The sequence below is a fragment of the Chiloscyllium punctatum genome, chromosome 11, assembly GCF_047496795.1.
Source record: "Chiloscyllium punctatum isolate Juve2018m chromosome 11, sChiPun1.3, whole genome shotgun sequence".
Lineage (NCBI taxonomy): Eukaryota > Metazoa > Chordata > Chondrichthyes > Orectolobiformes > Hemiscylliidae > Chiloscyllium > Chiloscyllium punctatum.
In genome coordinates, this window is record NC_092749.1 from 33,509,571 (window position 1) to 33,536,217 (window position 26,647).

The following is a 26,647-nucleotide window of genomic DNA, read 5'->3' on the forward strand; positions in this document are numbered from 1 at the left end:
TTATGTCTGAAAGGATTGATGAAAGTCAGTCTGCACAGGTAGCAGAACTGGTAGTACTCAAAGCACTGTTACTAGCAAAAATAAATCGACTATATACACCGACAGTCAATATGCCTTCAGAGTAGTCCATGACTGCATGGAGGCATGGGGTAGAAAAGGGTTCACCACTGCAGGGGGGCCCCCTATCAGACACCAATTAGGAATTCAGGCACTATTGGGTGCCGGTGAACAGTGAAAAGAGGTTACAGTAATAAAAATAAAAGCCCATCAAAAGGAGCCAGCAAAAGAGAGCCCAAATTAGCTAAAATTCAAAGGAGACCAGGAAGCAGACCAAGCAGCTCAGAAAGCCCTAGAGCAAGAAGCTGCAATAGCCACTACTGAATTAGCGAAAGACACTATCCAAATTCAGCAGCTACAGGAGGACACCCCGCAGGAAGAGAAAGAGCAATGGAAACTGCAGGGGGCATTCAAAGGGGAGGATGGTGTCTGGAAGCAAGCAGACAAGGTGGTAGCACATTGCTCGGCGCACGACACAGACAGAAAGGCATATTCTGACAGTAAGAGAAAGGGACAATAGTGCACAAAAAAGGGGTGAACTCAACAAAAATCTGGAATTACAAGTCTACCAATGACTACAAATGCATTGTTAATTGTTGGAAAAAAACATTTTCAATCCTAACCATAACTCTAAAGGAGAGAAAGGAAGGAAACTGTTGTCTTGAGATGGACTGATCTATATGTAACTCCAAACACACAGCAATGAGTGTGACTCTTAAACTGGCCTCTAGGCAATTAGGTTTGAGCAATAAATACTGGCCGAGCCAGTGAGATCCTCATCCAATAACTGAATTTAAAAAAACAAGAATATAGGCTGCTTGTATATAAAGTATAAGCTAACATAATAACGACAAAGTCAGTTTTACTATTAAAGACAAAGTGATAAGTAGCAAAAGATTTATTTATCTGTACTGCAGGCAGCAACAACAATAACATAAATCGTATTTAATGTCAAGGCCTGAAGTTTTGAAAAATTGGGCAGTAATAATGAAGAGTACCACAAAATATTTTTTTGCACAAAAGAAGGAGGATTTTAGAATGCATTTTCATATGATGGGTTCATTTTGTAAATTCTCAAAATTCACTAAACACTCTGACATTCATTAGCAGCCATGTAAGAGAATGGAGAATGTAAGTTTCTGGCAATTATTCAAATCTTGTATAGGCTGTAAAACTTATGCTGAAAGTTTGAGATACAGAAGGCCTAAAAACATTCTAGAATCTTGCAATGACTTTTTAAAAATTAGATCCATACTAGATATGGTCTTTGAAAAAGTTGAAAGAGCTATAATATTAGCTAGATTTCCATAATTAACCAAATAAAATGCCAAAGAGGACTTGATAATTTCAAGTGTTCCTCAGCTATTTAAGCTTTTCTAACAAATATCCTGAACAAACAAACAAAACAAACCAATACCTGTTGCGAAAGACCTTCACGGCTTTCAGTGGAACTCAGAATAGTCTTGCGATTTGCCAAAGCTTCTTCGTATGGTACTGATCCTGGACGAGGCTGTAACAGAATTATTCCACTAATTAAGCTAAAGTGTTAATGCAGAACTAATTATATATTGTATTAGAAAACTCTAATTAGTGTTAAATTCTGCACAAGGCTCATCCCTGGTCATTCTCTCCTTGGCCCTATGGCTTTCTAAATGTGCTTTTGGACATAACTTGCCTCTGACCTTGACCATTGTCGCAGTTGAAAGATGCTTTGCATGCATGACTTTAGATAGTACCTGTTCAGTACTGAACAGGTACTTCAGTATCAAGTGAGGACCTATTGCAATTAAAACAAACAATCGAGTAGCAATTCATTTTGGTTAATACAATGGAACTACAACAACTGTTATAGTGCTTTAGAATTTAACTCCATTATAAACCGACTGATAAATTTTTATTGTTTAAAAACTGAGTGTTGTGATTAAGTATTATATAAAGTCTTTAATCCATGTATGATAGGCATTTGGAAACCAGATAGAACAGCTTGACATTAGGAGTAAAAATAAAAGGAGCTAATGATGGGCAAGATAGCTAATAACTTCATACTGAAGAAACAAAGTTAATCTGTAGACTAAAATTGCTGGAAAATCTCAAAACCCTGCATGATAACTTTGCTATTGACTTGGATATCCTTGGCAGCAACAGTTAAACAAGAAGAGATTCTTAGTTTAATCCCTTACCCAATTTCCTTCCCCTTTCCCCATTAGATGTGACGTGAAATCCAATTATGCATTAGTTCAGTCTCAGTATATTGATACAAACCTTAGGGTGTAGGTTTGCTCGCTGAGCTGTAAGTTTGATAGCCAGACGTTTCATTACCTGGCTAGGTAACATCAGTGGTGACCTCCAAATGAAGCAAAGCTGTTGTCTCCTGCTTTCTATTTGTATCTTTCTCCTGGATGGGGTTCCTGGGTTTGTGGTGATGTCATTTCCTGTTTGTTTTCTGAGGGGTTGATAGATGGCATCTAGATCTAGGTTTGTTTATGGCGTTGTGGTTGGAGTGCTAGACCTCTAGGAATTCTTTGGCATGCCTTTGCTTAGCCTGTCCCAGGATAGATGTGTTGTCCCAGTTGAAATGGTGGGGTTTCTCATCTGCGTGTAGGGCTATCCGACTGGGACAACACATCTATCCTGGGACAGGCTAAGCAAAGGCATGCCAAAGAATTCCTAGCACTCTAACCACAACGCCATAAACAAACACATAGATCTAGATGCCATCTATCAACCCCTCAGAAAACAAACAGGAAATGACATCACCACAAACCCCAGGAACCCCATCCAGGAGAAAGATATAAATAGAAAGCAGGAGACAACAGCTTCGCTTCACTTGGAGGTCGCCACTGTTGATGTTACCTAGCCAGGTAATGAAACGTCTGGATATCAAACCTACAGCTCAGCGAGCAAACCTACACCCTAAATCTCAACCTGAGCTACAAACCTTCACAAACCTTGCAAAATGATACAAACCTTCTTTAAAGTCTTAATATATGCAGCTGCTTTCTTCTTATTCCCTAGCATACATTCTGCTGCAAGAGGGTCAATTACACCCATTCCTATCCTTGAGCTATACACAGAAGGAACCGTGAAAAAGTCCAGGTTGTTACTGAAGAACGTACCAATCTAAAAAGGCAGAAAAAAACTTCAATGAACAGCGTATGCTTTATTTGCAGTGAGAAACAAATCATTTCAAGGACAAAATGTCTTCAGTGACAGTGAATCAAGCTTTAAGTCAATACTTAGAAGGCAAAAAGAAATAAAAACCCAACCTAAACATTTGTAAATTACTTATACAATAAGTAGTGGTCATTCAGCAGGTTTTTTTAATGAACTACCAGTAAGTTCTATTCACCTGCCTTTTCCCTATAATCCTGTAATTTGTCACCTAAGTACCTATTCCTCCACTTTCAAAATTTATTAAATCTGCTTCTATCACCTGTTCAGGCCATGCATTCTAAATAATGACTTGCTGGATTAAAAACTGATCCCGTGCTGTACATCTCTATGACTCCAGTTATAGTTGTAAATATAACTTCACAATTCAAGGATGGTTTAAGATAGAAAGCAGGCAATGTCTGGCCAACAAGCCAAACATCTGTCTTAAGAAAAATTCAGAAACTTGAGTTTACAGGAAGGTACATTTAGAAAATTTTAATGCAGTCAGCAAGAGGCAACACTTTTGTGAAAGAAAAATGATGTTTGATTTAGTGTCCTTTAAGGAAATAGCAAAAAAAAAGGATAAAAGGGAACCTCTAGATGCATTGTATTTTGATTTCCAAAAAGCATTTGATAAAGTACCCTATCAAGATAACAGTTTATGATGTAGGCAGCAACATGGTCAGATGGATAGAGAATTGGTGAGCTGACAAAAAGCTGAAATAGAGATAACTGGGTCAGTTGACAAGCTGCAGTTAATGGACTTCTACAGTGATCAATGCTGGTGCCTCTACTATTTATAATTCAAATCAAGGTTTATGAATATAGGGACTGAAAGTAATTTGCAATGACAAATACAGGAGACAGATCAAATTGTGAAATTCAGAGTCTATAATGGATACAGATAAGTCAAAAACTTAGCAGATTAATTATAGTATGAAAAATTAGAGCTCTCTCAATGGCAGGAAAAAAGCAAAATAAATGGATAAAAGATTGCTGAACTTCACTTATAACAAGATACTGGTGTACTGATACATGAATCAACATTAGCACGCAGTACACTAAGTTATTAGGAAGGTAAATGAATTGTTGTTTGTTGCAAGGAGAACAGAAGATAAATGGATGTTTTGTTATGATTGTACACACTGCTAGTGAGACCACATCTGTGGTACTTAGTCCATTTTTGTCTTCGTTTATTTAAGAAAATAAGTAATTTTATTAGCAATTGTTATGCCTGTGATGGGAGTAATGTGCTGGAAATTAAATTCCATTGATCCACCAGTCGCACCATTGATCCACCAGTCGCACTTTAAGTATAAACGTATACAAATTCAATTAGGAAAATGATCAACTGTCTTTATTCTACAGTCTGGAATATAATAAGTGAGGCATATTTATTGTAAACAAAAAACTTACTTTTAAAACAAGTGGAAATAACAAATCATATTTAAGCTACGCTCAGAATTAAAGCCATATTCTCTCCATCTGTGACAGCAATAGTCACAGATTATAAAAAGACAGTCATCGCAGAAATGGATTTTAAAAAAGTAAAAATGAAAAATAGATCTCCCATTGGCCAAAGGTCAGGAAACAAAGGATAGAATGTGATGACTTCAGTCCACAGAGTTTCTTGTCAGTGAAATTAAATTATTGACAGCCCATAGATTGTTGGATGGCCTTCAGTTCAGATTGCAATCAGCTTACATCAACGTTTGGGAAAATGGTCACAATCCACCTTTCTCCGCTTTACAAAGTAGTTGGAAACATTATTGGGTTTCAGGATTTTGAGAAAAGAATTTCAGGACAGACACTTCAGCTTCTGGGGTGTTTTCCTTACTGACAGACTTGGGTCTACAAAACAGAAAACTAAGTCCAGAAACAGACCCACTAATCTTTCAAAACTGATCTTTCAATAATAAAGGCCATAAACCTCATCTCTTAATTCCTTTAAAACTTTATTGCCTTTTCAAAAATTATTTGATTTACGTAAATCTCATAGCCCACATAAAGCTGTTGATCTTATTCCTTGATAAAAATCACCTAGTAAACTCTGCTCGAAAATGTTCAAACTGTTCCACAACAATGTTTCCCCACAGTCCTTTCATTCAAATTTATTTCCAACAGTTTAGATAATGTTCAATCAATTGATTTCTTGGAATAAAGAAGTTATACTATCAGGGAAGACTAGGCTGTATTCACCAGCGTTAGAAGAATGAGAGGTGCTGTCATTGAATGATGGGATAAAAGACCAGCACAACATAGAGGGCAAAAGGTCTTGTACAGTGCTGTATTGTTCCAAGATCAGACTAACCTACATACACTTCATTGTACTATAACCCACGTGCCTATCCAAGAGTCACTTAAATGTCCCTAATGTATCTGATTCTACTACCAGTGCCAGCAGTGCATTCCACGCACCCACCATTTGGTGTAAAGAACCTACTTCTGACATCTCCCTTAAACCTTCCTTTTAATTCCCCTCATGATAGACATTTCTACCATGGGAAAAAGTCTCCGGCTATCCACTCTAAACTTCTCAACATCTTATACACCCTAATCAAGTCCCTTCTCATCCTCCTTTGCTCCAAGGAGAAAAGCCCTAGCTCCCTCAACCTTTCTTCGTAAGATATGCCCTCCAGGCCAGGCAGCATCCTGGAAAATCTCCTCTGCACCCTCTCTAAAGTTTCCACATCGTTCCTATAATTAGGTGACCAGACTGAACACAATATTCTAAGTGTGATCAAAAACTTGTTTTATAGAGCTGCTGCATACACTCATGGCTATTCAACTCAATCCTCCTGCTAATAAAAGCCAACAGGCCATACACCTTTTTAACAACCCTATTAACTTGGTGGCAAATTTGAGGGATCTAGATCATGGACCCCAAGATCCCTCTGTTCCTCCACACTGCCAAGAATCCTGCCTTTAACCCTGTATCCTGCATTCACATTTGACCTTCCAAAGTGAACTACTGCACACTTTTCCAGGTTGAACTCCGCATCTGTCACTTATCAGCCCAGTTCTGCATCCTGTCAATGTCCGTCACAACCACAACAGCCCTCCACATTATTCACAACTCTACCAACCTGTCATCAACAAACTTACTAATCCAATCTTCCACTTCCTCATCCAAGTCATTTATAAAAATCACAAAGACTATAGGTCCCAGAACTGATTGTTGCCAAACACCACTAGTCACCGAGCTCCAGGCTGAACACTTTCCATCTCCCACCACTGTCTATGGGCCAGCCAATTGTTTATCCAGACAGCCAGATTTCCCTATCCCATGCCTCCTTACTCTCCCCATGTGACAGAATAGAAATACAGGGATCCTTTTTTAAATTCCAAACATCTAAACCTAAAAAAAATGAATGGGTGTTTGAAAACAAAAAGCTTTAGCAAGCATGTGAGATCCAACAGTGGCACATGTATAATAAAGTAAATGACCATCTTCTGTGCTGAATTTAAAAATCTAGGCCAGCTTAGCAGAACAAAGTAAAAGAAGATAAGCTTGAGAGTAAACTTGAAAGTGATATTAAGATGGATTTTTAAAAAAGCTTTGAATATATAAACAGGAAGAGAGGGGCCAAAGTGAACACAGGCCTCTTAGAGAACCATACAGGCAAAATTATAACTGCCAACCAGGAAATGGCAAAGGTGGTGAATAAAATACTTGGCATTATTTTTCACAGTGCAAGACACTAATAATATACCAAAATGACTAAATAATCAAAGGATAAAGAGGGGGGGGGAGAATAAATGCAATAACTATCACCAGAGGAAGAATGCTAGGGAAACCAGTGAGGCAAGGACAATAGGTCCCCTGGTGCAGATGGGATGCAATCAGGAATGTTAAATAAAGTAGCTATGGATGTAATGGATGGCTACAGAGGTAATGGACAGACTAGCAGTAATCTTCCAAGAATCCATACTTTATGAAAATCTCCCGGGATATTGGAAAACTGCCAATACCTTTATTTAAAAAGGGAAGTTAGCTTAATGTGTGAAATTGGGAAAATGGTAATCATAGAATCCCTAAAACGTGGAAGCAGGCCATTTGTCCCATCGAGTCCATATCAACCCTCTGAAGGGTGTCCTAACCAGATCCAGATACTACCCTATCATCATGCATTTACCATGGTTAATCTACCTAGCTTGACCATTCCTAGACACTGGACAATTTCCCATGGCAAACCCACCTAACTTGAACATCTTTGGAGTGAGAGAGGAAACTCATGCAAAAACAGGGAGAACGTCAGTGTGAAGTCTGCACAGTCGTCAAAGGCTGGAATCAAACCTGGGTCCCTGGTGCTGTGGGGCAGCTGTGCTAACCACTGAGCCACCATGTCAATGCATAAAGGATGTAATAGAGTATGTAAAAATGCATACGATCAAGCAACGTGAGCATGGCTTCAAGAAGAGGAAATCATGCCTGACAAATTTACTCCATTTTTTTGAGGATATAAACAATAGGATAATAAAGGGAAATCCGTGGTTATAATATACCTTGATTTTCAGAAGGCATTTGAAATGGTACTACATATCAGGCTACTTAAAGAAGAGCACATGGTGTTGGAGATAGCCATTCCTCTATCCATGCTTATACATTAACTAATTGAAGTCAAGAGTTGGGATCAGGGAGGGGGGGCATCATTTTCAGGATGGCAACTTAATGGAGTGTCACAAGGATCAGTGCTGGGGCCACAATTATTTACAACATATATATTAATCACTCAGATGAGAAAGTGAATGTACTATAGACAGGTTGAGGGATAACAAAATTAGGTGGGAAGGCAAGTGGTGAATATGACAGTTTGCAGAGCGCTATGGACACGTTAAGCAAGCTGGCAAAAACTTGGCAGATGGAAAAGATGTGGGAAAATGATGTTTGCACTTTGACAGGAAGAATACAGAAGCTAAATATTATTTAAATGGCAAAGGGCTGAGGAAGCCACAGAACTGAAGAATTTGAGTCCTCCTTCATGACTTACCAAAAACTAGCATCTAAGTTTAGTGGCTCATAGGGAAGGCAAATGGAATGTTGGCCTTTATTTCAAACATTAAAATAGGTGGTTTTGCTAAAACCACATAAGGCACGAGTGGGACCACAGCTGGAATACTATGAAAGATTTTGGATACCTTATTCTAAGGAAAGCTGTACTGGCATTGGAAGCAGTCCAGAGAAAGTTAACTAGATGATCCCAGTTATGGAAGGGCCATCTTTACTCATTAGAATGTAGAAGAATGAAGGGCGACCTTATTGAAAGATACAAGATTCTTAGGGGGTCTTGACAGGGTAAATGCATAAAAATTGCTTCATTTTGTGGGAGAGTTTAGGACCAGAAGGCATAATCTCAGAGTAAGGGGTCACACATTTAAGACAGAGAGGGGGATGAATTTCTTCTCTCAGAGGGTAGACAATCTGGAATTCTTTATTGAAAAGAGATGTCAAGGCTAAGATAGACAGATTTCTAAACAGTAAGGAAATCAACAGTTGTACAGAAAAGACCGGAAAATGCAATTGGGTCTGATCACATCAGTGCCGTGACCCCATTGAATGGGAGAGCAGAATAGATGGGCTGAATGGCCTACTTTAGATCTTACATCAGTTTATAGGAGTTAATACAAATTATCTATGATTTAAATAAGAAAAAGTAACCTGTCTTATGAATTGTGAATAAATGTGACAACCGTTTAAGAACGGATATCGATGACTGCAGGTGTACGAATGCCTATCAATGTTGCTTGTCATGATGTAGCTCCATGATCTTGCCCAAAACTCGACAAGTTAATCAATTTTGCTTTCAATTTTCACCCTTCTCTCAACTTCCCTAGTCAACGTCTGATACTACCATTCCCTTTCATGACTTCAGTTTTCAGTTCTGGGAACAGTCGGTCAACTAATATTCATTACAAACTCTGACTCTGACAGCTAGCTTGTGTATATTTCTTTGGAACCTGCTTCTTGTAAAGACTGCAACAAATTCTTCCAGCTTGGGACTCGTTGTATTATTTTCCACAACAACACTTCAGACACATCTTCCACAACGACACTTCAGACACATCTTCCTTTTTCCTTAATTAGGATTCCCCCAACAATTGTGGATGTAAGCTTCAACCATGCCCAACCCATTTTCAAGATCTCTTCCTTACACTTTCCATTCTTTGAGCCTGCATATTCCAAGGATCACCTGATGCCATTTCTACCAGCTCCAACAAGACGCCACCACTCAATACATCTTCCTCTCCTCTCCCCTATTAGGATTCTAAAGGGGTCATTCCATCCGCAACACTTGAGTACTGCTATATCATGCCCTTCCCACAGCACCAACTCCTACAACTGCAGGTGGTATAACACTTGCTCTGCTACCTCTCCCTCCTCATTGTGTCAGGCAACAAACACCAGTTCCAGGGGAAGCAGCAACTTATTTATACTCCATTCAAGAGTCTCCTATATTCACGGTTCACAATGTGGTTTCCTCCACACTGGGAAGATCGAACGCAGATCAAGTGCAGCTTTGCAAAAACACCTCTATTCAGACCACAAGCATGAGCCAAACTTTCCAGTCACGTGCCACTTCAATACACCAGCTTGGCCTCATGCCTACATTTCTAAGGTCTGTTGCAGTGATCCAGTGAAGCCCAATGCAAGCTGAAAGAATAGCACCTCATTTTCTGTAGACTCTTACCACCTCCTGGTCTCAATAGTGAGTTCAAGAACTTCAGAACACAAACTCAGCTCCATTTTGATTCTTGTTTACATGATTTTGCTTTCAGAGCTGGCCTATCTTTTATTACGAAAATCTACATTGGATCTGTATCTCTTCTCTCAAGCCACTGCCATTCTTTGCCTATTGGTACTGTGTCACTTTTCCTTCACCTTCCTTTGTTACACTTGGTCTTTTGCAAGTAACATCAAATTCCACCACTTTTTTCACGTCCAATTCTGAAAAGCATCATACTAGACTCAAAACATCAACTCTATCTCTTCATAAATGCTGCCAGACCTGTTGAGTTCTCGAACATTCTTTTTCTTTATTCCTGATCTTCAGCATCCACAATGTTTTGCTTTTATTTAAGAACTGAATGGTTTTCTCATTTTGTAGCAACTGTAACTTATGGTCAGTTACCTTTCCTGTAACATTTGACAATGCTACAACAGAAGAAAGAATACAATCATTGGTATTTTTAAGCTTCTGTGTAATGGTGGGTAGCTCTTGCTCTAAGGAAACCTTCTTACTGTAGTGCTTGGAAATATCTAAAAACAGAAAAACAAACCAAAAAAAGTCATTAGCTCTGCAGCTGCAATCATTTCTCAAAGTGAGAAATGTTAAAAATACCTTGAAAATGTGAATTTTGTACAAATAATATGCATTATTTTGATATAAAAAAGACTTTACAGAATACATACAATCCAATAGAGGATTTCAACGGTTACGGGAGAAGGCAGAGGAATGGGGTTGAGAAACAGATCAGCTATGACCATATGGTGGAGTAGACTTGATGGGCTGTATGGCATAATTCTGTTCTTTTATCTTATGATCTTAGGGCAAGTCAAGACATGATAACACATATTAATGTGCATAACACAACCAGGTAAAAGGTAGCAACATTTCTTCCCTTTAGGAAGCAGGAAATGTTGAAATCAATGAAGTACTCCCCATCTTTTACCAGAGATTGAGCCACTGTAGAGAAGAGATGATCAAACATACTTAGAGAACATTAATGTACCAATATATTCAAATCGAGATAGAGGTCAAAATGGATTATTATACCAGAATAAATGGACTGCGTAGATTTACTGCAAACAAAAATCCAGACTGAGTAAGGAATAGATTACCTTTGGAAAAGTCAAAGATCAGCCATTTCTAATTGATCCTATTTTCCTATTCATTTTTTCAGGTCTTACACCTCAAAAAAGGAACTAATTTTTCAATCTGAATTCAGAAAGACATCCTGCAGCATACATTATTTATAAAGTACAGTTACATGGGGTGAAGAGAGCTTCGATTGTAATTTGGTTTGTTCTCAGTAAACATCACTACCCCTCTTAAGAGCAATGCCTCAACTTTGCCGTGATTAGGAGAGGGGTTCCAATCCAACCCCCAGGTAACAGATTGCTGACTACCAGATATTCCACATTTTTACATACTGTAATGGAAACCCATCAAAGCAGTCTTGGAACAAAAGTTCCTAAAGAAGGCACTAAATCGACAATATTGAAGTGGTTCCAGAGGAAATGTAATCCCAGAGTCTAATTCTCTCTCGTTTAAACTCCTAACCTATATGCTAGGTAGAAGACCCTCCAAGACACTAAGGGCAGGTAACACTGTTGAAATAAGGAAAGGCAAATATTACTCCTAAACAGAGTGCATGTGCTGAATCATAACCATTAGAGGATCACTCGTTATCAAGCAAACCAAGTTCTGAAGGGCCTATCATACTGGGCATGTGGCAAGTAGAAAAAAAAAGCCAAAAGAGAAATCCTACTTGACTCTTTCTGATCAATCTGCCTGTTGGATACATAGCTGTCCAAAGGAGTATTGGTAGGATATCTATTGGGTTGTGAGGTGGTATTTTATTAAATGGAATAAACTCAATTGATCTAATAGCTCAAAAGTTCAGAATCCACGAGGAGCTGTGGGCTGACATTCATATCAGAATTATTTTCCATGACAGTCTGCAAACTTCTCGTGCAACATATCCTTCATTTACCATTAAGCCACAGAATCAACTCCAAGTCAATAAAGAGGGCAGGACAGCAGAGCAGCAGCAACACATTACCTGGAAACTACCATTTAGGATTATATGCATGCTATAAAAAAGCAACAATATGCTATCCCAAAACCAGATGAAAAGCTCAGTTGTCCTGCCATGCACAACCATGAAGAGTAGTGGACGACAAAATAACTTACTGGAGAGACTGTAGCACCATAAATATCCTATTCCCAATGATGGCAGAGAATGTCCAGTGCAAAAGACAAGGTTCAAGCTTTTGCATCAATTTTCAGCCAGAATGATTCAACTTGGCTTGCTCTACAGGTTACCATTACTACAAATTCAGTCTTTAGCCAAACTGCTTCACTCCATGTGACAGCAAGCACCAAAGGCCACAAATCATGACAAGGCTACAGTTTAGCTGTAATCATGTTCAAAATAAAGTTGCTATAGATTAGCTACATCATGGAAAGATTCCCAGGTATGTTTCATACACAAAATTTAGGAAAAAATCCAAACATCTAATTCCAATCCCAAACTTCTTTTTGTAAATATATTTATTAGCAAGTATTTTTAACTTTACAAACATAAAATTATTGAAAAATACAATCAATAACAAATATCAGTATAATAAAAAAAAATCAAAACACAAATTACAATACAACTACTGTCTACTAACTACTAACCTACCCTATAATACAAAACAAACCCTAACACTGTGCAAAGCCACACCAATAAATAAGTAAATAACTAATAGATCAAAAAGAAAGAAAAAGAAAAAAAAACGACAAAATACCAAACAGCTATGCTCACCGCAAAGCTCCCAAACAAAGGAACGGGAGCATTGTATATATACCTGAATTAACTCAGGAGACCCCCTCCAGGGCCCAGAGCTTGACAAACCTAACCATCCTGGTTAAACAAACGCCCTAGTTAAGATAACTGACAAATCTATATCCAAATAACTCAAGTAGGGCTGCCATGTCTTATAAAAATGGTCTGTTGTGTGGTGCACCATGTTTGTAAAAAATCCAAGGGAATGTGCTCCATAATTAATTTCTGCCATCCCAGCAAGCCCGGCAGGTTCTCAGACACCCAGTTCATCAGAATATTCTTCTGTACACAGTATGCAAGAATATTAAATAGTTTCTTCCCACACTCATCTAAAGATGGTAAATTCGATAGACCCAAGAGGAGAGATATCAGGTCAGCTTTGACTTCAGTCCTCAATATCCTCCCTATCTCTCCTGCCACAGTGCTCCAATAAACACAGCCTGTGGCATGTCCAGAAGCAATGGGTAAGAGTACCCACACTTATTTTACATTTGGGGCACAATGAAGATGCCACCTTTTTTAAACTTCACCAGACGGTCTGGTGCCAGATGAGCCCTGTGCAGAACTTTAACTGCGTAGCACATGTCCTATTACAGATTGAGTTCTTTTGAACATTCTCCCATAGGTTCTCCCAGACCTCTCATAACCAGTTAACATCCTGCCAGGCCCTGCCACCCAGCAGGCAATAGAGGGCACTAACCAAAAGGGTGCTTGCAGAACATAGCAACAACCTCTCTGTATCGGGCTTACAGGGCATAGTGAGAAGCGTAGTCTTCTTCTGGATGAAATCCCTAACCTGAAAGAAACAGAAAAGATCTCTGCTGGGCAACCTGTATTTGTGACTCAGTTGGTCAAAAGACAAAACCTCCCCCTCAAACAAGTCGCCCAAACTAGGAACTCCTCTCACTGCCCATAATTTAAACCCTGAGTCCATCATCTCTGGTTGGAATCCTGGTATGCCAACTATAGGTATAGGTGAAGTCTTGGATAAACAACCCTCACCTGACTCATCGCCCTCCATGCCTCGACTGTACTAATGACAATGGGGTTCTGGCAGTGGTCCGTAACTGTCCTCCTCTTATCCATGAGCAACCGGTTAAAAAGACAGCACTTTGCCGGGGAGACCCCAATATCCAGCCATATTGAGTTTGGATCGTTACCTACACAATCACAGACAAAGGACAGCAGGGAACTCAATTGATACCTCTTGATGTCTGGGAAATCAACTCCTCCCCCCGCCTTGAGGCAACTGCAATAAGTTTGATGAGGGTTCACCCACAATGCCAGACAAAGGAACCAAACCACCCCATAAGCTTCCGCAACGTTGACCTGGGAAACGTTTTAGGGAGTGTACGCGTAGGATAAAGCAAACGAGGAAGAACGTTCACCTTAATGAGAGATATTCGGCCCAGCCATGAAATTGGAAGAGCCTTCCATCTCTCGAGATCTCGCCTAATATTGTCGAGCAAGTGAGCAAAGTTAGTCCGAAATAACAGATCAAACTTGGGGGTAATAAAAATGCCTAGGTATTGGAACCCTACCCGTGACCACTTAAAAGGGAACCTAGGGCCACCTTCAACTTCTGGCACATCCTGAAGGCTCCCCAAAGGCATGGCCTCCAATTTTGCAAGTTAATCTTATATCCTGAAATACCCCCAAATGAATTATATCAAATGGGGCACGGAAAAAAAGATTTCATCCGCATACAGTGTAATCTTGTGTGCCCTCGATCCCACATCTGGAGCGGTTATGTGGACATGCTGACGAATGCCCTCTGCAAGCAGCTCTATCACCAACGTAAACAACAACAGTGAGAGGGGGCAGCCTTGCTGACTACCCCTACCAATCCTGTTTGTGATGACCGCGGCCAGAGTGTGGCGATATAAAACCTCCACCCACCCCAACCCATTCTAAGACATAGAAAAGATACAGCCATTCCACCTGGTCAAATGCTTTCTCTGCATCTAAGGAAATCACCAACCCCTGAATTGATTGGAGAGAAAGCACTTTTTTCCTTTCAACAGGCAAATGACTCCCCTTATTCCAGGTGTACCATTTAATAAGACACTTAGCCGTATCCCCATTCAGAGACCCTGGAACCCCTCGGAGGAAGAACCCTGCTTACAAAGCGCCGAGCACAAGTAAATAAAGACTCATAGCCTCGAAGAACTATATATACAAAAACTACTCGATCATAATTATAAACAATTATTACTACAAACTACAAAGAAAACCAACTATAAAACTTTGAATGGAAGACTCTTCCCCCTGCCCATAGGGGACACTCACCCTACCCATCCCCTCCTGCACAGCTCCTTCAAACCCAGACTGTGCCCCAGCTTTAGGCCAGAAAAAAAAAAACAAGGAGATGATCCTTAAATCAACAGAAAAAAAAAAGACAGTTGGGATGAGCACTCCACCCATCCCAGGCTTCATGTCACCCCTACTTGTGACTAAAAGAGGAACAGAACAAACAAAAAAAGGGGGGAAGACAACAAAGAACATTCAAAATTTCCCACCAGAAAATCCAGTTATTAAAACAAAGGAACAACTTATTCCAAGGTTTTCTTCCTCCCCCCTTTCCAAAAAATGAAATTATTAGGGAGAAAGAAAGGAATTTTAAAAAACCAAATGGAAAACACAAGAAAAGAAGGAAAAAGAACAAACATTAACCATATTCTTCAGGCCAATCCGTCTATTTTAAAGTGTTTAAAAAGTGTTTAGCTTTATCTGCTGAGTCAAGCGTATAAACTGAGTCCTCATGACTGAAATGGAGCACTGTGGGGTATCGGAGTACTGGATGCCCAGGTTCCTCAGCCTCTTTTTAACTTCATCGAAGGACTTCCTCTTTAGAATTAAAACTGCAGAGAAATCCTGGAAAAACAGGATTTTTGACTGCTTGTACAGCAGTGCCTGCGGATCATTTAGAAGCTTCTATCACTTTTTGCTTGTCCTTACATGAACGGAAGTGCACTAGGACCGAGCGGGGGTGCTGCACCAGCCCTGACCTGTGCACTGTAACCTAATAAACCCTTTCAATCTGCAGCCTGCTGGACTCTTTGTGAAGGCCCAGAAACTTCAGCAGCCAGCTTTCAAAGCAGCTGACTGACTGCTCACCTTCAGGGAGCCCAACAATTCAGAGATTCATCCTCCAGCCTCGATTTTCGAGGTCGTCGATATGGTCTTGCAAGGCCTGCACCCCTCACTGCAGCACCTGGATCCGACTGGATCCATCGCAGCTTCCGAGGCTTTAGTTCAACCCTCCCCCTCCTCCAGCCTCTCCGAGGTCCTGAATCTCCTGCTCATGTTTCTGCAGTGTGGCTGCGATAGGTTGGACGTGGGCACGAATCTCCCCACGGATCTCCTCAATTGCAGCCCCAACTTTCAAGGTAAGTCTCTCCATCGCCACAGCCAATTCCTGTCAGGGCCCGGGGGGTGTGTGTGTGTGTGTGTGTGTGTGTGTGTGTGTGTGTGTGTGTGTGTGTGTGTGTGTGTGTGTGTGTGGTTTAGTAGACGCTGCAGTCTCTGGTATGCCTGGTGCTGCAGGGGAGTGTCCTCCCTGCTGCTGTTTGCTCATCCCTTTTCCCTTTGGCATCCTTCCCACTCCCAAATGTTAACCAAAATGTGTTCTGTAAGGTTTTAAACTAATAAGTTCACCACATAAGTTGGCTAGGGATGGCAAAAAAAATACCAGTATGCCTTGGCTGTTAGACAGAGCTGCCCACAGCATTTGAACAGAATTGCTGCCATCTTGCCGAGCTCTCCCCGCCCCCCCAAGCTATTTTTGATCAGCAAAGTGACAAAAGGGTTTTGAGTGTGCTATTAAGCAGCATCTGCTACCACTACCCTCATTACTCATGCTCAGCTCAATTTCCTCCCAGGCCACCTGATTCTACCCTTCATCATGGCCTTGGCCCAAATACGGTCAAGACAACTCAAATCCTGGGGGGGGGGGGCTGCAGAAGAAGGAAGAGGATTAACCACAATATCAAGGCAGAATTGCATTGAGTGCAACATCAAGGAGCTTTGACAAGACTGAAATCAATGGGAAGCACACAGAAATTTTGCCACTGATTCAAATGACAACAAAAAGAAGATGGTTGTGATTATTGAAGACCAAGATCTTGGGCCTAGGACATGACTGCAGGAGTTCCTCAGAGTATTAGCTTATCATCCAACCGTGCTCAGCTACTTCAATGATCTTCACTCCATAAGATTAGAAATGAAGATTTGCCAATGACTGAATAATGTTCAATACCATTTAAGGCACCACAGATACTGAAAACTGTTCAAGTCAAAGTGTAGAAGGACCTGCACAATTTTCTGACTTGGGTGAATAAATGGCAAGAAACTTTATGCCAGGCAATTATCATCTCCACTAAGAGAATTGGCCTATTGCTATGATTGCAGCTGATAATCAATGAAAGAAATCCCAGAGTGAAACCTGTCTTAAGAGATTACCAGTTTGATTTTTGTAGTTGGTTACCGTGGTTAGTCACACAAGACTACAAATGGTTTTTAACAAACAAATTTATTACATAAAAGAGGAAAAACCAAAATTATATTTAAAAGTTTCGAAAGGTATTAAAGTCAAAAAGTTTCAGCCTGCTTCTTTACACTATCATTTCATAAATTTTCCACCGCAGAGAAGACCACATTTGGAGCCCTACATCGACATCTAATTCTAGTCGCCCTGCTGTAGGATAGATGTTATTAAACTGGGAAGGGTACAAAAGTGAATTACAAGTATGTTACTCAGACAGTAAGGTTTGAGTTATAAGGAGAGGCTGGGAGCTTTTTTCCCTTTAAGTAGGAGGTTAAAGGGTGACTGTACAGAAATTTATAAAATCATGAGGCAGCCTGGTGGCTCAGTGGTTAGCACTGCTACCTCACAGCTCTAGGGACCTGGGTTTGATTTCAGCCTTGGGCAACAGTGTGTGGAGTTTGCATATTCTCCCAGTGTCTGCATGGGTTTCCTCAGAGTGCTCTGGTTTCCTCCCACTATCCAAAAGATGTGGGTGCTAGGTGAATTGGGCATGTTAAATTGCCCATACTGTTCAGAGATGTGTAGGTTAGGTGCATTAGTTAGGGGTAAATGTAGAGTTATAGGATAGGGGGAATAGGTCTAGATGGGTTACTCTTCAGAGAGTCAGTGTGGACTTGGTGGGCCAAATGGCCTGTTTCCACACTGTAGGGATTCTGATAGATAAAGTGAATAGCGAAGATCTTTTCTCCAGAGTAGGAGAGTCCAAAGCTAGAGGGCATAGATTTAAGGTGGGGATTTAAAAGGAATGAGGGACAATTATTTCATACTGGAGGGTTGTGCTTATGTGGAATGAGCTGCCAGAAGTGGTAGAGGTGGGTACAATTAAAACTTAAAAGACATTTGGACAGGTACATTGATAGGAAAGAGAGCTATAGGGATATGGACCAAATGTAGGCAAATGGCACTAGTTCAGTTTAGGAAACCTGGTCTGCATGGAAAAGTTGGGCTGAAGGGTCTGTTTCCATGCTGTACGACTAATGATCTTAAGGATTACTCCCAACTCAGCTCCTTTTTTTGCCATTTCCTACTTTGCTGATTATTGAACTATAAAGATAATTTTAGAACTTCCTTCAGTTTCCGTTGGCATGAACTTTTCTCCCCTTCCAGTTCTGACAGCCCAAAAAACTATTTTCAGCTCTAACAGCTTAAAAACTTCCATAAAAAACCTCACAGCTTGGAAACTTCACAAAACAAATCACTTCTGCTAGGGTGACAAGTTCCCCTCACTGGCAAACTTGATTCTTCTATGAAACAATTGTTCTCCCTTCTGAACTGAAGTCGAAACTAAACTATTGCCTCTGATCGCTTTTCCCCTTGTCTGTTTAAACTCGGCGGTATAAACATCTCATTCACTAAACATTTCTTTAACTAACACAACAGACACTAAATCACATGCCTCCCTGGAAATTGTCTCTCCAATTCACTATTCCAAACGATCTTCTGACCTCAAGGTAAGTTATCTTCACAAAACTGAAAATCACATCTGCCTAGATTTTAAAATTCTAAGTGATAATGTGTACTATTACCTTCACATTTAATAGTATTACTATCACTGAAGCCCTCACCATCCTGGGGGCAAGACATATAGTAACTGAACTTGACCAACAATACAAATACTGTGGCTACAAGAGTAGGTCAGAGGCTGAGAATTAAGTGGCGAGTAAAATTTCCCAATTCCTGTCCATCATGTACAAGACTCAAAAGTGATCAAACAGTCTAGACTTGCCTGATGAGCATTCTAATAATCAAAAAGCTCAACATGATCAAAGTCAAAGCATCCTGCTTGATCAGGACCCCCTCCACCACATTAAACATTCACTCCCTCCAACACCAATGCAGCAAATACCATCTGAAATCTCCACTACAGTTACATTCTAAAGGTGCCTTCAACAACTTCCAAACCAGCGTGATATAGAAAGTCATCTGGAAAAACCAAGGGCAAATGGTGCATGGGAGCATCAGTGCAAGTTGCATTGCAAGATTCATACCATCTAACTTGTAACCTTTTCTTCACAGTTGCTGGATTAAAGTTCTGGAATTCTGTCCTGAATAACAATCTTTATATATTCACTGGATGAACAACTTAAGGTGGCAACTCATCATCACATATTAAAAAAAATGATGACTGGGCATTATTCACTAGCCTGGCCAGTAACACCCACAACCCATGAAAGAGCATTAAAAGAAAGCTAGCTTGCCTCTAATATAGCAGCCAATCCTGAGCAAGCAATGACATACCACAATCAACTTAACTATGAGAATGCAGGTTCCTTCCTCAAAGCTGAACTAACCCTCAAAACAAAACCTAACATCACATGTCTTTTGATTCTCACTTTATAGCATTGCAAAGAAATCTGATGACAGAAACGCATTGAGTGCACAACATATTCAAAATATACAAATGACTTCAAAATACATTCACCTGCTTTTCTCCAAAACATGCTAATGGATAGAAACCTGAAACTGAGATTGTACACTCAAATGGTTTCACAAATATTTTTGGGAATCTGATTTTTAGGAAAGATATTAAACATGCAATTAATTTTGTATAGAATTGTTCACTTGGAAGTGTCTAGAGTAATTCATATTTGATCAATTATAAATAGCTAAAGCTCCCTGGGAATTTACAGTGGTAACATTATTTAGTGCCAAGACAGTTTGCAGTGCAAAAACAAGTTTGGAAATAAACACCAGAGAACTTCAGTCCAAAACTATGAGAACAAACCCTTAACTAATGCAAAGATTGTGACAAAGGTTCATAGTTATAATTACTTGGAAGCTTGTGTTCTAAAGTGTACAGAACAATGCACGGCTTTCAGTTTAATTTTTATTTCTATATTGTGTTAACAGAGGAAGACATGGTTTTAGTTTAATTTGATCAGAGTGTGGTGATGGAGTGTCTGAACTTGGCTGATACATGTACTTTTAATGAGGGTTTACAGCCTTGGAGTAGATCTTGAGGTTCAGTGCATTAGGTAAAAAGGGTAGGAAAAGAAAATTGTTGCCCAGCAACAAAGGCCCCCTACCACAAACTCAAAACAATCCAGATGGTCAAGCAGTGTGTGCAGGCTCAGTGACAGCAATAACTGCTGATAGCTTAGTAGTCTTCAGATAGGGCTGGGAAAATGTTAGAAATTTTAGGAAAACAACTTGAAGCAGAAATCTGCTAGAGGCTGAGAATATGGAAAATCCATATGTTTGTTCCAAAAGTGTTTAAAAGTCAATTAAAAGAAAGCTCCGTAAAAAACTTGCAGCAGTGCCAACTGAGTAAAGAATTTTCAAGTGGAAGCAGGGTGATCACTGCAATGAGATTTTCAATTTTAACTCCTGATATTTGTACTAAGATTTCACATAGTAATCTAAATAGTTCTTTAACATTGTAAAACAGGCTCCCCCCCCAAGTAATAAATTTTAACATTCTCATATTTAAAGTACACTGACAACCCCTGTGAGGATGTTGAGTGACTGACTGTTCATACAAAAACAACAAAAATAAAACCTTTGCTCTATCAAGAGAAGTTTCACTTTAGAATCTGACTTGCTCCACATTACCATCAGGTGGGATCATAATATTCTCAATTTCCCAAAGGATCTTCATCCAAGATATCACTTGTTTAGTGGTCAACAGATAAGTTATTAAAACTTCAATAATGGAAATGGGTCTATCTACAAAGATGAAATGTTTTATAAAACAAATAAAGTTTAGAAAATATAACATCTGTGGAATATGCAAACAAGAGAAAACAATAATACATGTAACTACTACTTACTTCCAGAATCAACTCCAATAACCTATTTTCCATAAATGTGGACATAAAGAAAACTTTTCACATCGTAACACATACCAACTCATATTCACCTCATTCCTCCTTTCAAAGTCCTACTTTGGTTCTCAGCTCATGGTATTGCATCTCCTCATTCCTGTAAGCAAGTTCAGCTCGATAAACCTTTCAAGAACTCTATCTTTCCCATACCCGGTTTCTTACATACCCTTCACATCAACGTTGTAAGCAATGTCTTCAGATGTCTTGATCCCCAAGCTTCTGAAATCCCTCCCTAATCCCATTCGCCTATAAAACTCTTCCTCAAAGTCTACTTTGATTGAGACCTGATATTCCAGTATCACCTTTGAATGCTGATTTGTGCTTGACTGCATTTCCGAGCAGCACCAGAGGATAGTTTAACTTGAAGACACTATATTAATGCAAGCTGCTGTTTCTAATATCTACCATACAATATACAAAATCAGTTTAATATACACAACAGAATACCTTGACCTTCATTTCTCCGATACAGAAATCAAAGCAGATTATTTTTAAAAAAGTATTATTGATCAGGTTAATTTTATATAATTGAGGGGAAACAATTTTTAGTCAGCAAGAAGCTGGACCATAAGAAATAGGATACAGGATTAAGTATTTGGTCCCCCAATCCTGCTGACATTCAATAGGACTGCAGCTGATCTGATACTCATGTCTACTTTCCTGCCTTTCCCCTTAACCTTGAATTCCCCTTCTGATCAAGAATTTCTCTCTCAAATATACACAAGGACTATACCCCACAGCTCTCTGTGACAAGGAGTTCCAAAAACATTCAACCCTCAGAAGCAATTCCTCCGAATTTCAGTCTTAAATTGGTGTATCTTTATTTTAAGAGGATGTCCTCTGATCCCAGATACTGTATGAGAGGAACACCATCTCAAAATTTACCCTGTCAAGCCTCTTAAGAGTCTATGAAAAAATCCAATGTGCTGCACTGAGATCATCTCTCAATCTTCTAAATTCCAATGAACAGGGTCCTAATCTGTTACCTTTACTCATAAGGCAATTATCCTAGTGAACCTTCTCTGAACTGCCTCCAATGCAATAACGGGACTACAACTGCTTGTATCACTTCAGATGTGATCTTGCCAGTACCTTCCGCGTTGCAATCAGACTTCCCTACTCATACTTGAAATAAGGGCAAACATTTCATTCACTTTACTGATTATCTGCTACACATGCGCGAGCTTTAAAAGTTTCATGCACAAGTACACCCAAGTCCCGTTGTGTTTCAGCTTTTTGCCACAAAAAAAACTGTTCTTTTGTTCTCCCATCCAAATAAACAACTTCACATTTTCCTACATTATACTCCATTTGCCACCGTTCTGCTCACTTAGTTTCTCTCCATAAAAATTGTTTACATTATTACACTTTAGTGGCATTGCTATACATATTCATTTTTTTAAAGAAGTGGAAATTACATTATACACAAAGTTGTTAACTTTGAGATAGCCAGTCATGTAGGACATTGGACACAATCTACAAGCTAAAATGAATTAATTAACAATTCAGAGGATAGACTATAGAAGATTTTTCAGAGTTAGAATTTGGGTAATAACAAAAATTGAGGAATATGCTGATCTTTGCTGCATTTTTATTATGCTGGCTATTTACTTCTGAACTCTATTTCAAAATATTTATAAAAGGACAGTTAAAAGCAATGGTGCAGAAGCAAAATCCTTATATATAGCTGAAAGATCCTAAAATGCCTTTTTCTTAAAAGACTTGCCTTTCATGACATCATGCAATGAATGAAGACAAGCAGCAAGCTGTGTGAAAACTACATTATAGTTTGTCTGAAGGAGCATTTCAGGTTTTGTACCTAAAAGGAAAAAGGTGCAGAGTTAAAAACAAAATGAAATTAACTTTTGTCGTGTTGTGAACAGACAAAACAAGTCAATAGGTTTCTTCAATTTTATTCCCACTGCCACCTGTATAAAAAAAAACTTGCTCAGTCCCAGCCTCAGTCACCCTACAAAGCATTCAAACAGGCCTCAATTTTCTTTTCATTTAAGTACATTATTTATTTTTCCTGAAACCACTTTACGTAAAATTACATGAAAACATTTCATCCTTCTCAACCTCTATATTTGATATATTTTTTAAAAATTCATTCACAGGAATGCTAGATCAACATTTACTACTCATCTCGAATTGCACAGAGGGCAGTAAGGTCAACCACAATGGAGTCACATGGAGGCCAGACCAGGAAAAGATGGCAGTTTCCCTCCCAAAAGGGCATGAGTGAATCAGATGGACTTTTACAAGTCTACAACAGATTTATGGTTATCATTAGACTCTTAAGTTACACCATTTGCCATGGCAGGATACTTCGACTACAAATCCTTCCAGGAACTTATGCAGTGGTTTTGTAGTAATCTTGCAATGACAAACAAAATAATTTTGTGAACTCACTTGGTAAGGCAAGGAGACTTATGTAAACCTGCAGCTTTTCGAAGACAGCAGTCATCTTTTTCATGTCACTCTGCAGTTCTATATTTCTTGCTTGTAAATTAGCTGTGCACACTGAGTATTCACATTCTTCCTCCAAACTAGAACCAATTCAATATAAAATGATTAATTTTTCCTTACAAGCATCAAAACTAAATAACCCACCTTTAATGCACTTCTGAACAGCTTGGTCACAACTGAGAATTTCATACAAACTATATCAGCAAATTTCTCTGTTCAGCTTCAATTACACTAAAACAGAGTGTACCATTAAATGCATTGGCAATGAAAAACAGGTCACTCATAAGTAAAAGAACGATGGATGGTCACTTGAATTCCTGGAAGTAAATGTAACAGAAGTTTGTGAAACATTTCAAACAGAAGCAGATTAGAAAATTTGTTGCAAAGAGTGAAACTTTGCTTTATCCAAAGGATTGTAACTTGAAGATTATATTATAAATTAGCCCTCTATTTGCCTCATTCAAATTTTATGATTATGAACACTAGATGCAGAATTGGAATAAATATGGCATGTAAAATCATTAGAAATGATATGCAGATGTTCTCACCTTTTTTTGTTGGCAAAGCTTAGATTCTGCTTAAAACTAAGTATCCTAGCCTGAAATAAAAACAGAAAATGCTAGAAACACACAGTCGGTCTGGAAACATGTGAAGAAAGCTCACAGGTCTGAAACATCAACTCTAACTCTTCACAGATGCAGCCAGACCTGCTGAGTATTTCCAATATTTTTAGTTTCTGTTTCAGATCTGAAGCACCTATAAGCGTTTTGCTTTTCAATCATTGTTTGAATGACTTATCTTGCCAGATTTAAAACAAAACATGAACAGCAACTTTTAACATGATGATTTTTGTTTTTATTATCCATTTGTTGGGAGGCAGAGAGTTTTGGTGGGGGTGGGTTCACGAGCTATGCCAGCATTTATTTCTCACCTCTAATGACCCTTGAGAAGCTGGTTATGAAGTGCTTCTTGAACTACCTCAGTCCACATCAGGTAGTTACATCCACAGGACTGCAGGAAGGAAGTATCAAGATTTTGACTCAGTAACAGTGAAGGCAGGGCAATGTGTTTCAATTCAGGACAATTCGTGGCTTGGAAGGGAATTTTCAAGTGCCAGTGGTCATAAGCATCTGATGTCTTGCTTTCTGGGTAGTAGCGGTTGCAGTTTTGCAAAGTGCAATCTGGGTGAGATTGGAGGAGTTGCTGCAGTGCAACTTGTAGATCACAGACTGCTACAACCAATGCAGATCAGTGGTTAAGAGTGCAAGTGTTTAATCTAGCAAATTAAGCTGGCTGTGTCCTCGATAGTGTCAAGCTTCTTTTTTGTTGCTGGATCTGCACCCATCCAGAAAATTCCATCACATGTCTGATTTATGCCTTATGGGTGGTTGACAGGTTGGAGGAGAAGGGGGCTTCATGTCATACTTAATGCAACTTTGATATCAGGGTAATTACCCTCACCTCCCGCTGGAGTTTTTTTTTCACGTTTGAACCAAAGCTGTAATGAGGTCAGGAACTAAATGGCCCTTGTAAAACCCAAACAGAGTCAGTGGCTAGATTATTGTTGAGCAAGTGCCACATAATAGTACTGTCAACGACACCTTCTATCACTTTGCTGACGATCAAGAGTATATGGATTAGGTGGTTAATTGGTTGGGATGGATTTATTCTGGGTTTTTTTGTATCCAGGAAAAATCTGGGCAATTCTCCACAGTAATGAGTAGATGCCAGTGGAGGAGTTGTCCCAGAATAGCTTAGCGAGAGATGTGGCTAGCTCTGATGAACAAGCCTTGGAAACATAACTGTGGGTATTTGGCCCTTCGAACCTGCTGTGACATTCAATAGGACATGGCTGATCATCCAGTCTAATACTGTATTCCCACTTTCTCCCCAGACTCTTTGATCCCTTTAGAACCAAGAAATATATCCTTCTTCTAGAAAACTTGCAATGCTTTGGTCTCAACAGCTTTATGGCAGAAAATTCCACAGGCTACCTACTGAGTGAAGGAATTTTTCCTCACCAGAGTCCAAAATGGCCTAGGCTACAGCCTTAAACTGGGAGCATGCTACTTGCATTTACCGTGTCCTGTTAAAATCTTATGAACTCAGAAATAAGAACGGGATGATCACCTTATTGGGATTGTATTATAGACCCCCCAGTAGTCAGAGGGAAATTGAGAAACAAACTTGTAAGGAGATCTCAGCTATCTGTAAGAATAATAGGGTGGTTATGGTAGGGGATTTTAACTTTCCAAACATTGACTAGGACTGCCAGAGTGTTCGAGGTTTAGATGGAGAGGAATTTGTTAAGTGTATACAAGACAATTTTCTGATTCAGTCTGTGGATGTACCTACTAGAGAAGGTGCAAAACTTGACCTACTCTTGGGAAATAAGACAGGGCTGGTGACTGAGGGGTCAGCAGGGGAGCACTTTGGGGCCAGCGACCATAATTCTATTAGTTTTAAAATAGTGATGGAAAAGGATAGACCAGATCTAAAAGTTGAAGCTCTAAATTGGAGAAAGGCCAATTTTGATGGTATTAGGCAAGAACTTTCGAAAGCTGACTGGAGGCAGATGTTTACAGGTAAAGGGACGGCTGGAAAAGGGGAAGCCTTCAGAAATGAGATAACGAGAGTCCAGAGAAAGTATATTTGTGTCAGGGTGAAAGGGAAGGATGGTAGGTAGAGGGTATGCTGGATGACTAAAGAAATTGAGGATTTGGTTAAGAAAAAGAAGAAAGCATGTGTCAGGTATAGACAGGATAGATCGAGTGAACCCTTAGAAGGGTCTAAAGAAAGTAGGAGTATACTTAAGAGGGAAATCAGGAGGGCAAAACTGGGACATGAGATAGCTTTGGCAAATAGAATTAAGGAGAATCCAAAGGGCTTTTACAAATATATTAAGGACAAAAGGGTAACTAGGGAGAGAATAGGGCCCTCAAAGATCAGCAAGGCGGCCTGTGTGTGGAGCCACAAAAAATGGGGGAGTTACTAAATGAATATTTTGCATCAGTATTTACTGTGGAAAAGGATATGGAAGACATAG

At 39.5% G+C, this 26,647-nt stretch overlaps 1 protein-coding gene across 3 annotated transcripts in view; it reads right to left on the reverse strand.

Moving 5' to 3' along the window:
- ppp1r21 (protein phosphatase 1, regulatory subunit 21) overlaps nt 1-26,647 on the reverse strand; it is a 105,645-nt gene that overhangs the window by 28,064 nt on the left and 50,934 nt on the right. For 2 of the 3 annotated variants that reach the window (XM_072580601.1, XM_072580600.1), the window contains exons 12-16: nt 23,545-23,681; nt 22,859-22,951; nt 10,341-10,468; nt 3,025-3,177; nt 1,475-1,567 (exon numbers count right to left, since the gene is read on the reverse strand). In XM_072580601.1, the coding sequence (XP_072436702.1) occupies nt 1,475-1,567; nt 3,025-3,177; nt 10,341-10,468; nt 22,859-22,951; nt 23,545-23,681 (604 nt within the window). The remainder of the gene's footprint in view (nt 1-1,474; nt 1,568-3,024; nt 3,178-10,340; nt 10,469-22,858; nt 22,952-23,544; nt 23,682-26,647) is intronic. The other variant, XM_072580602.1, reaches the window with a different exon arrangement.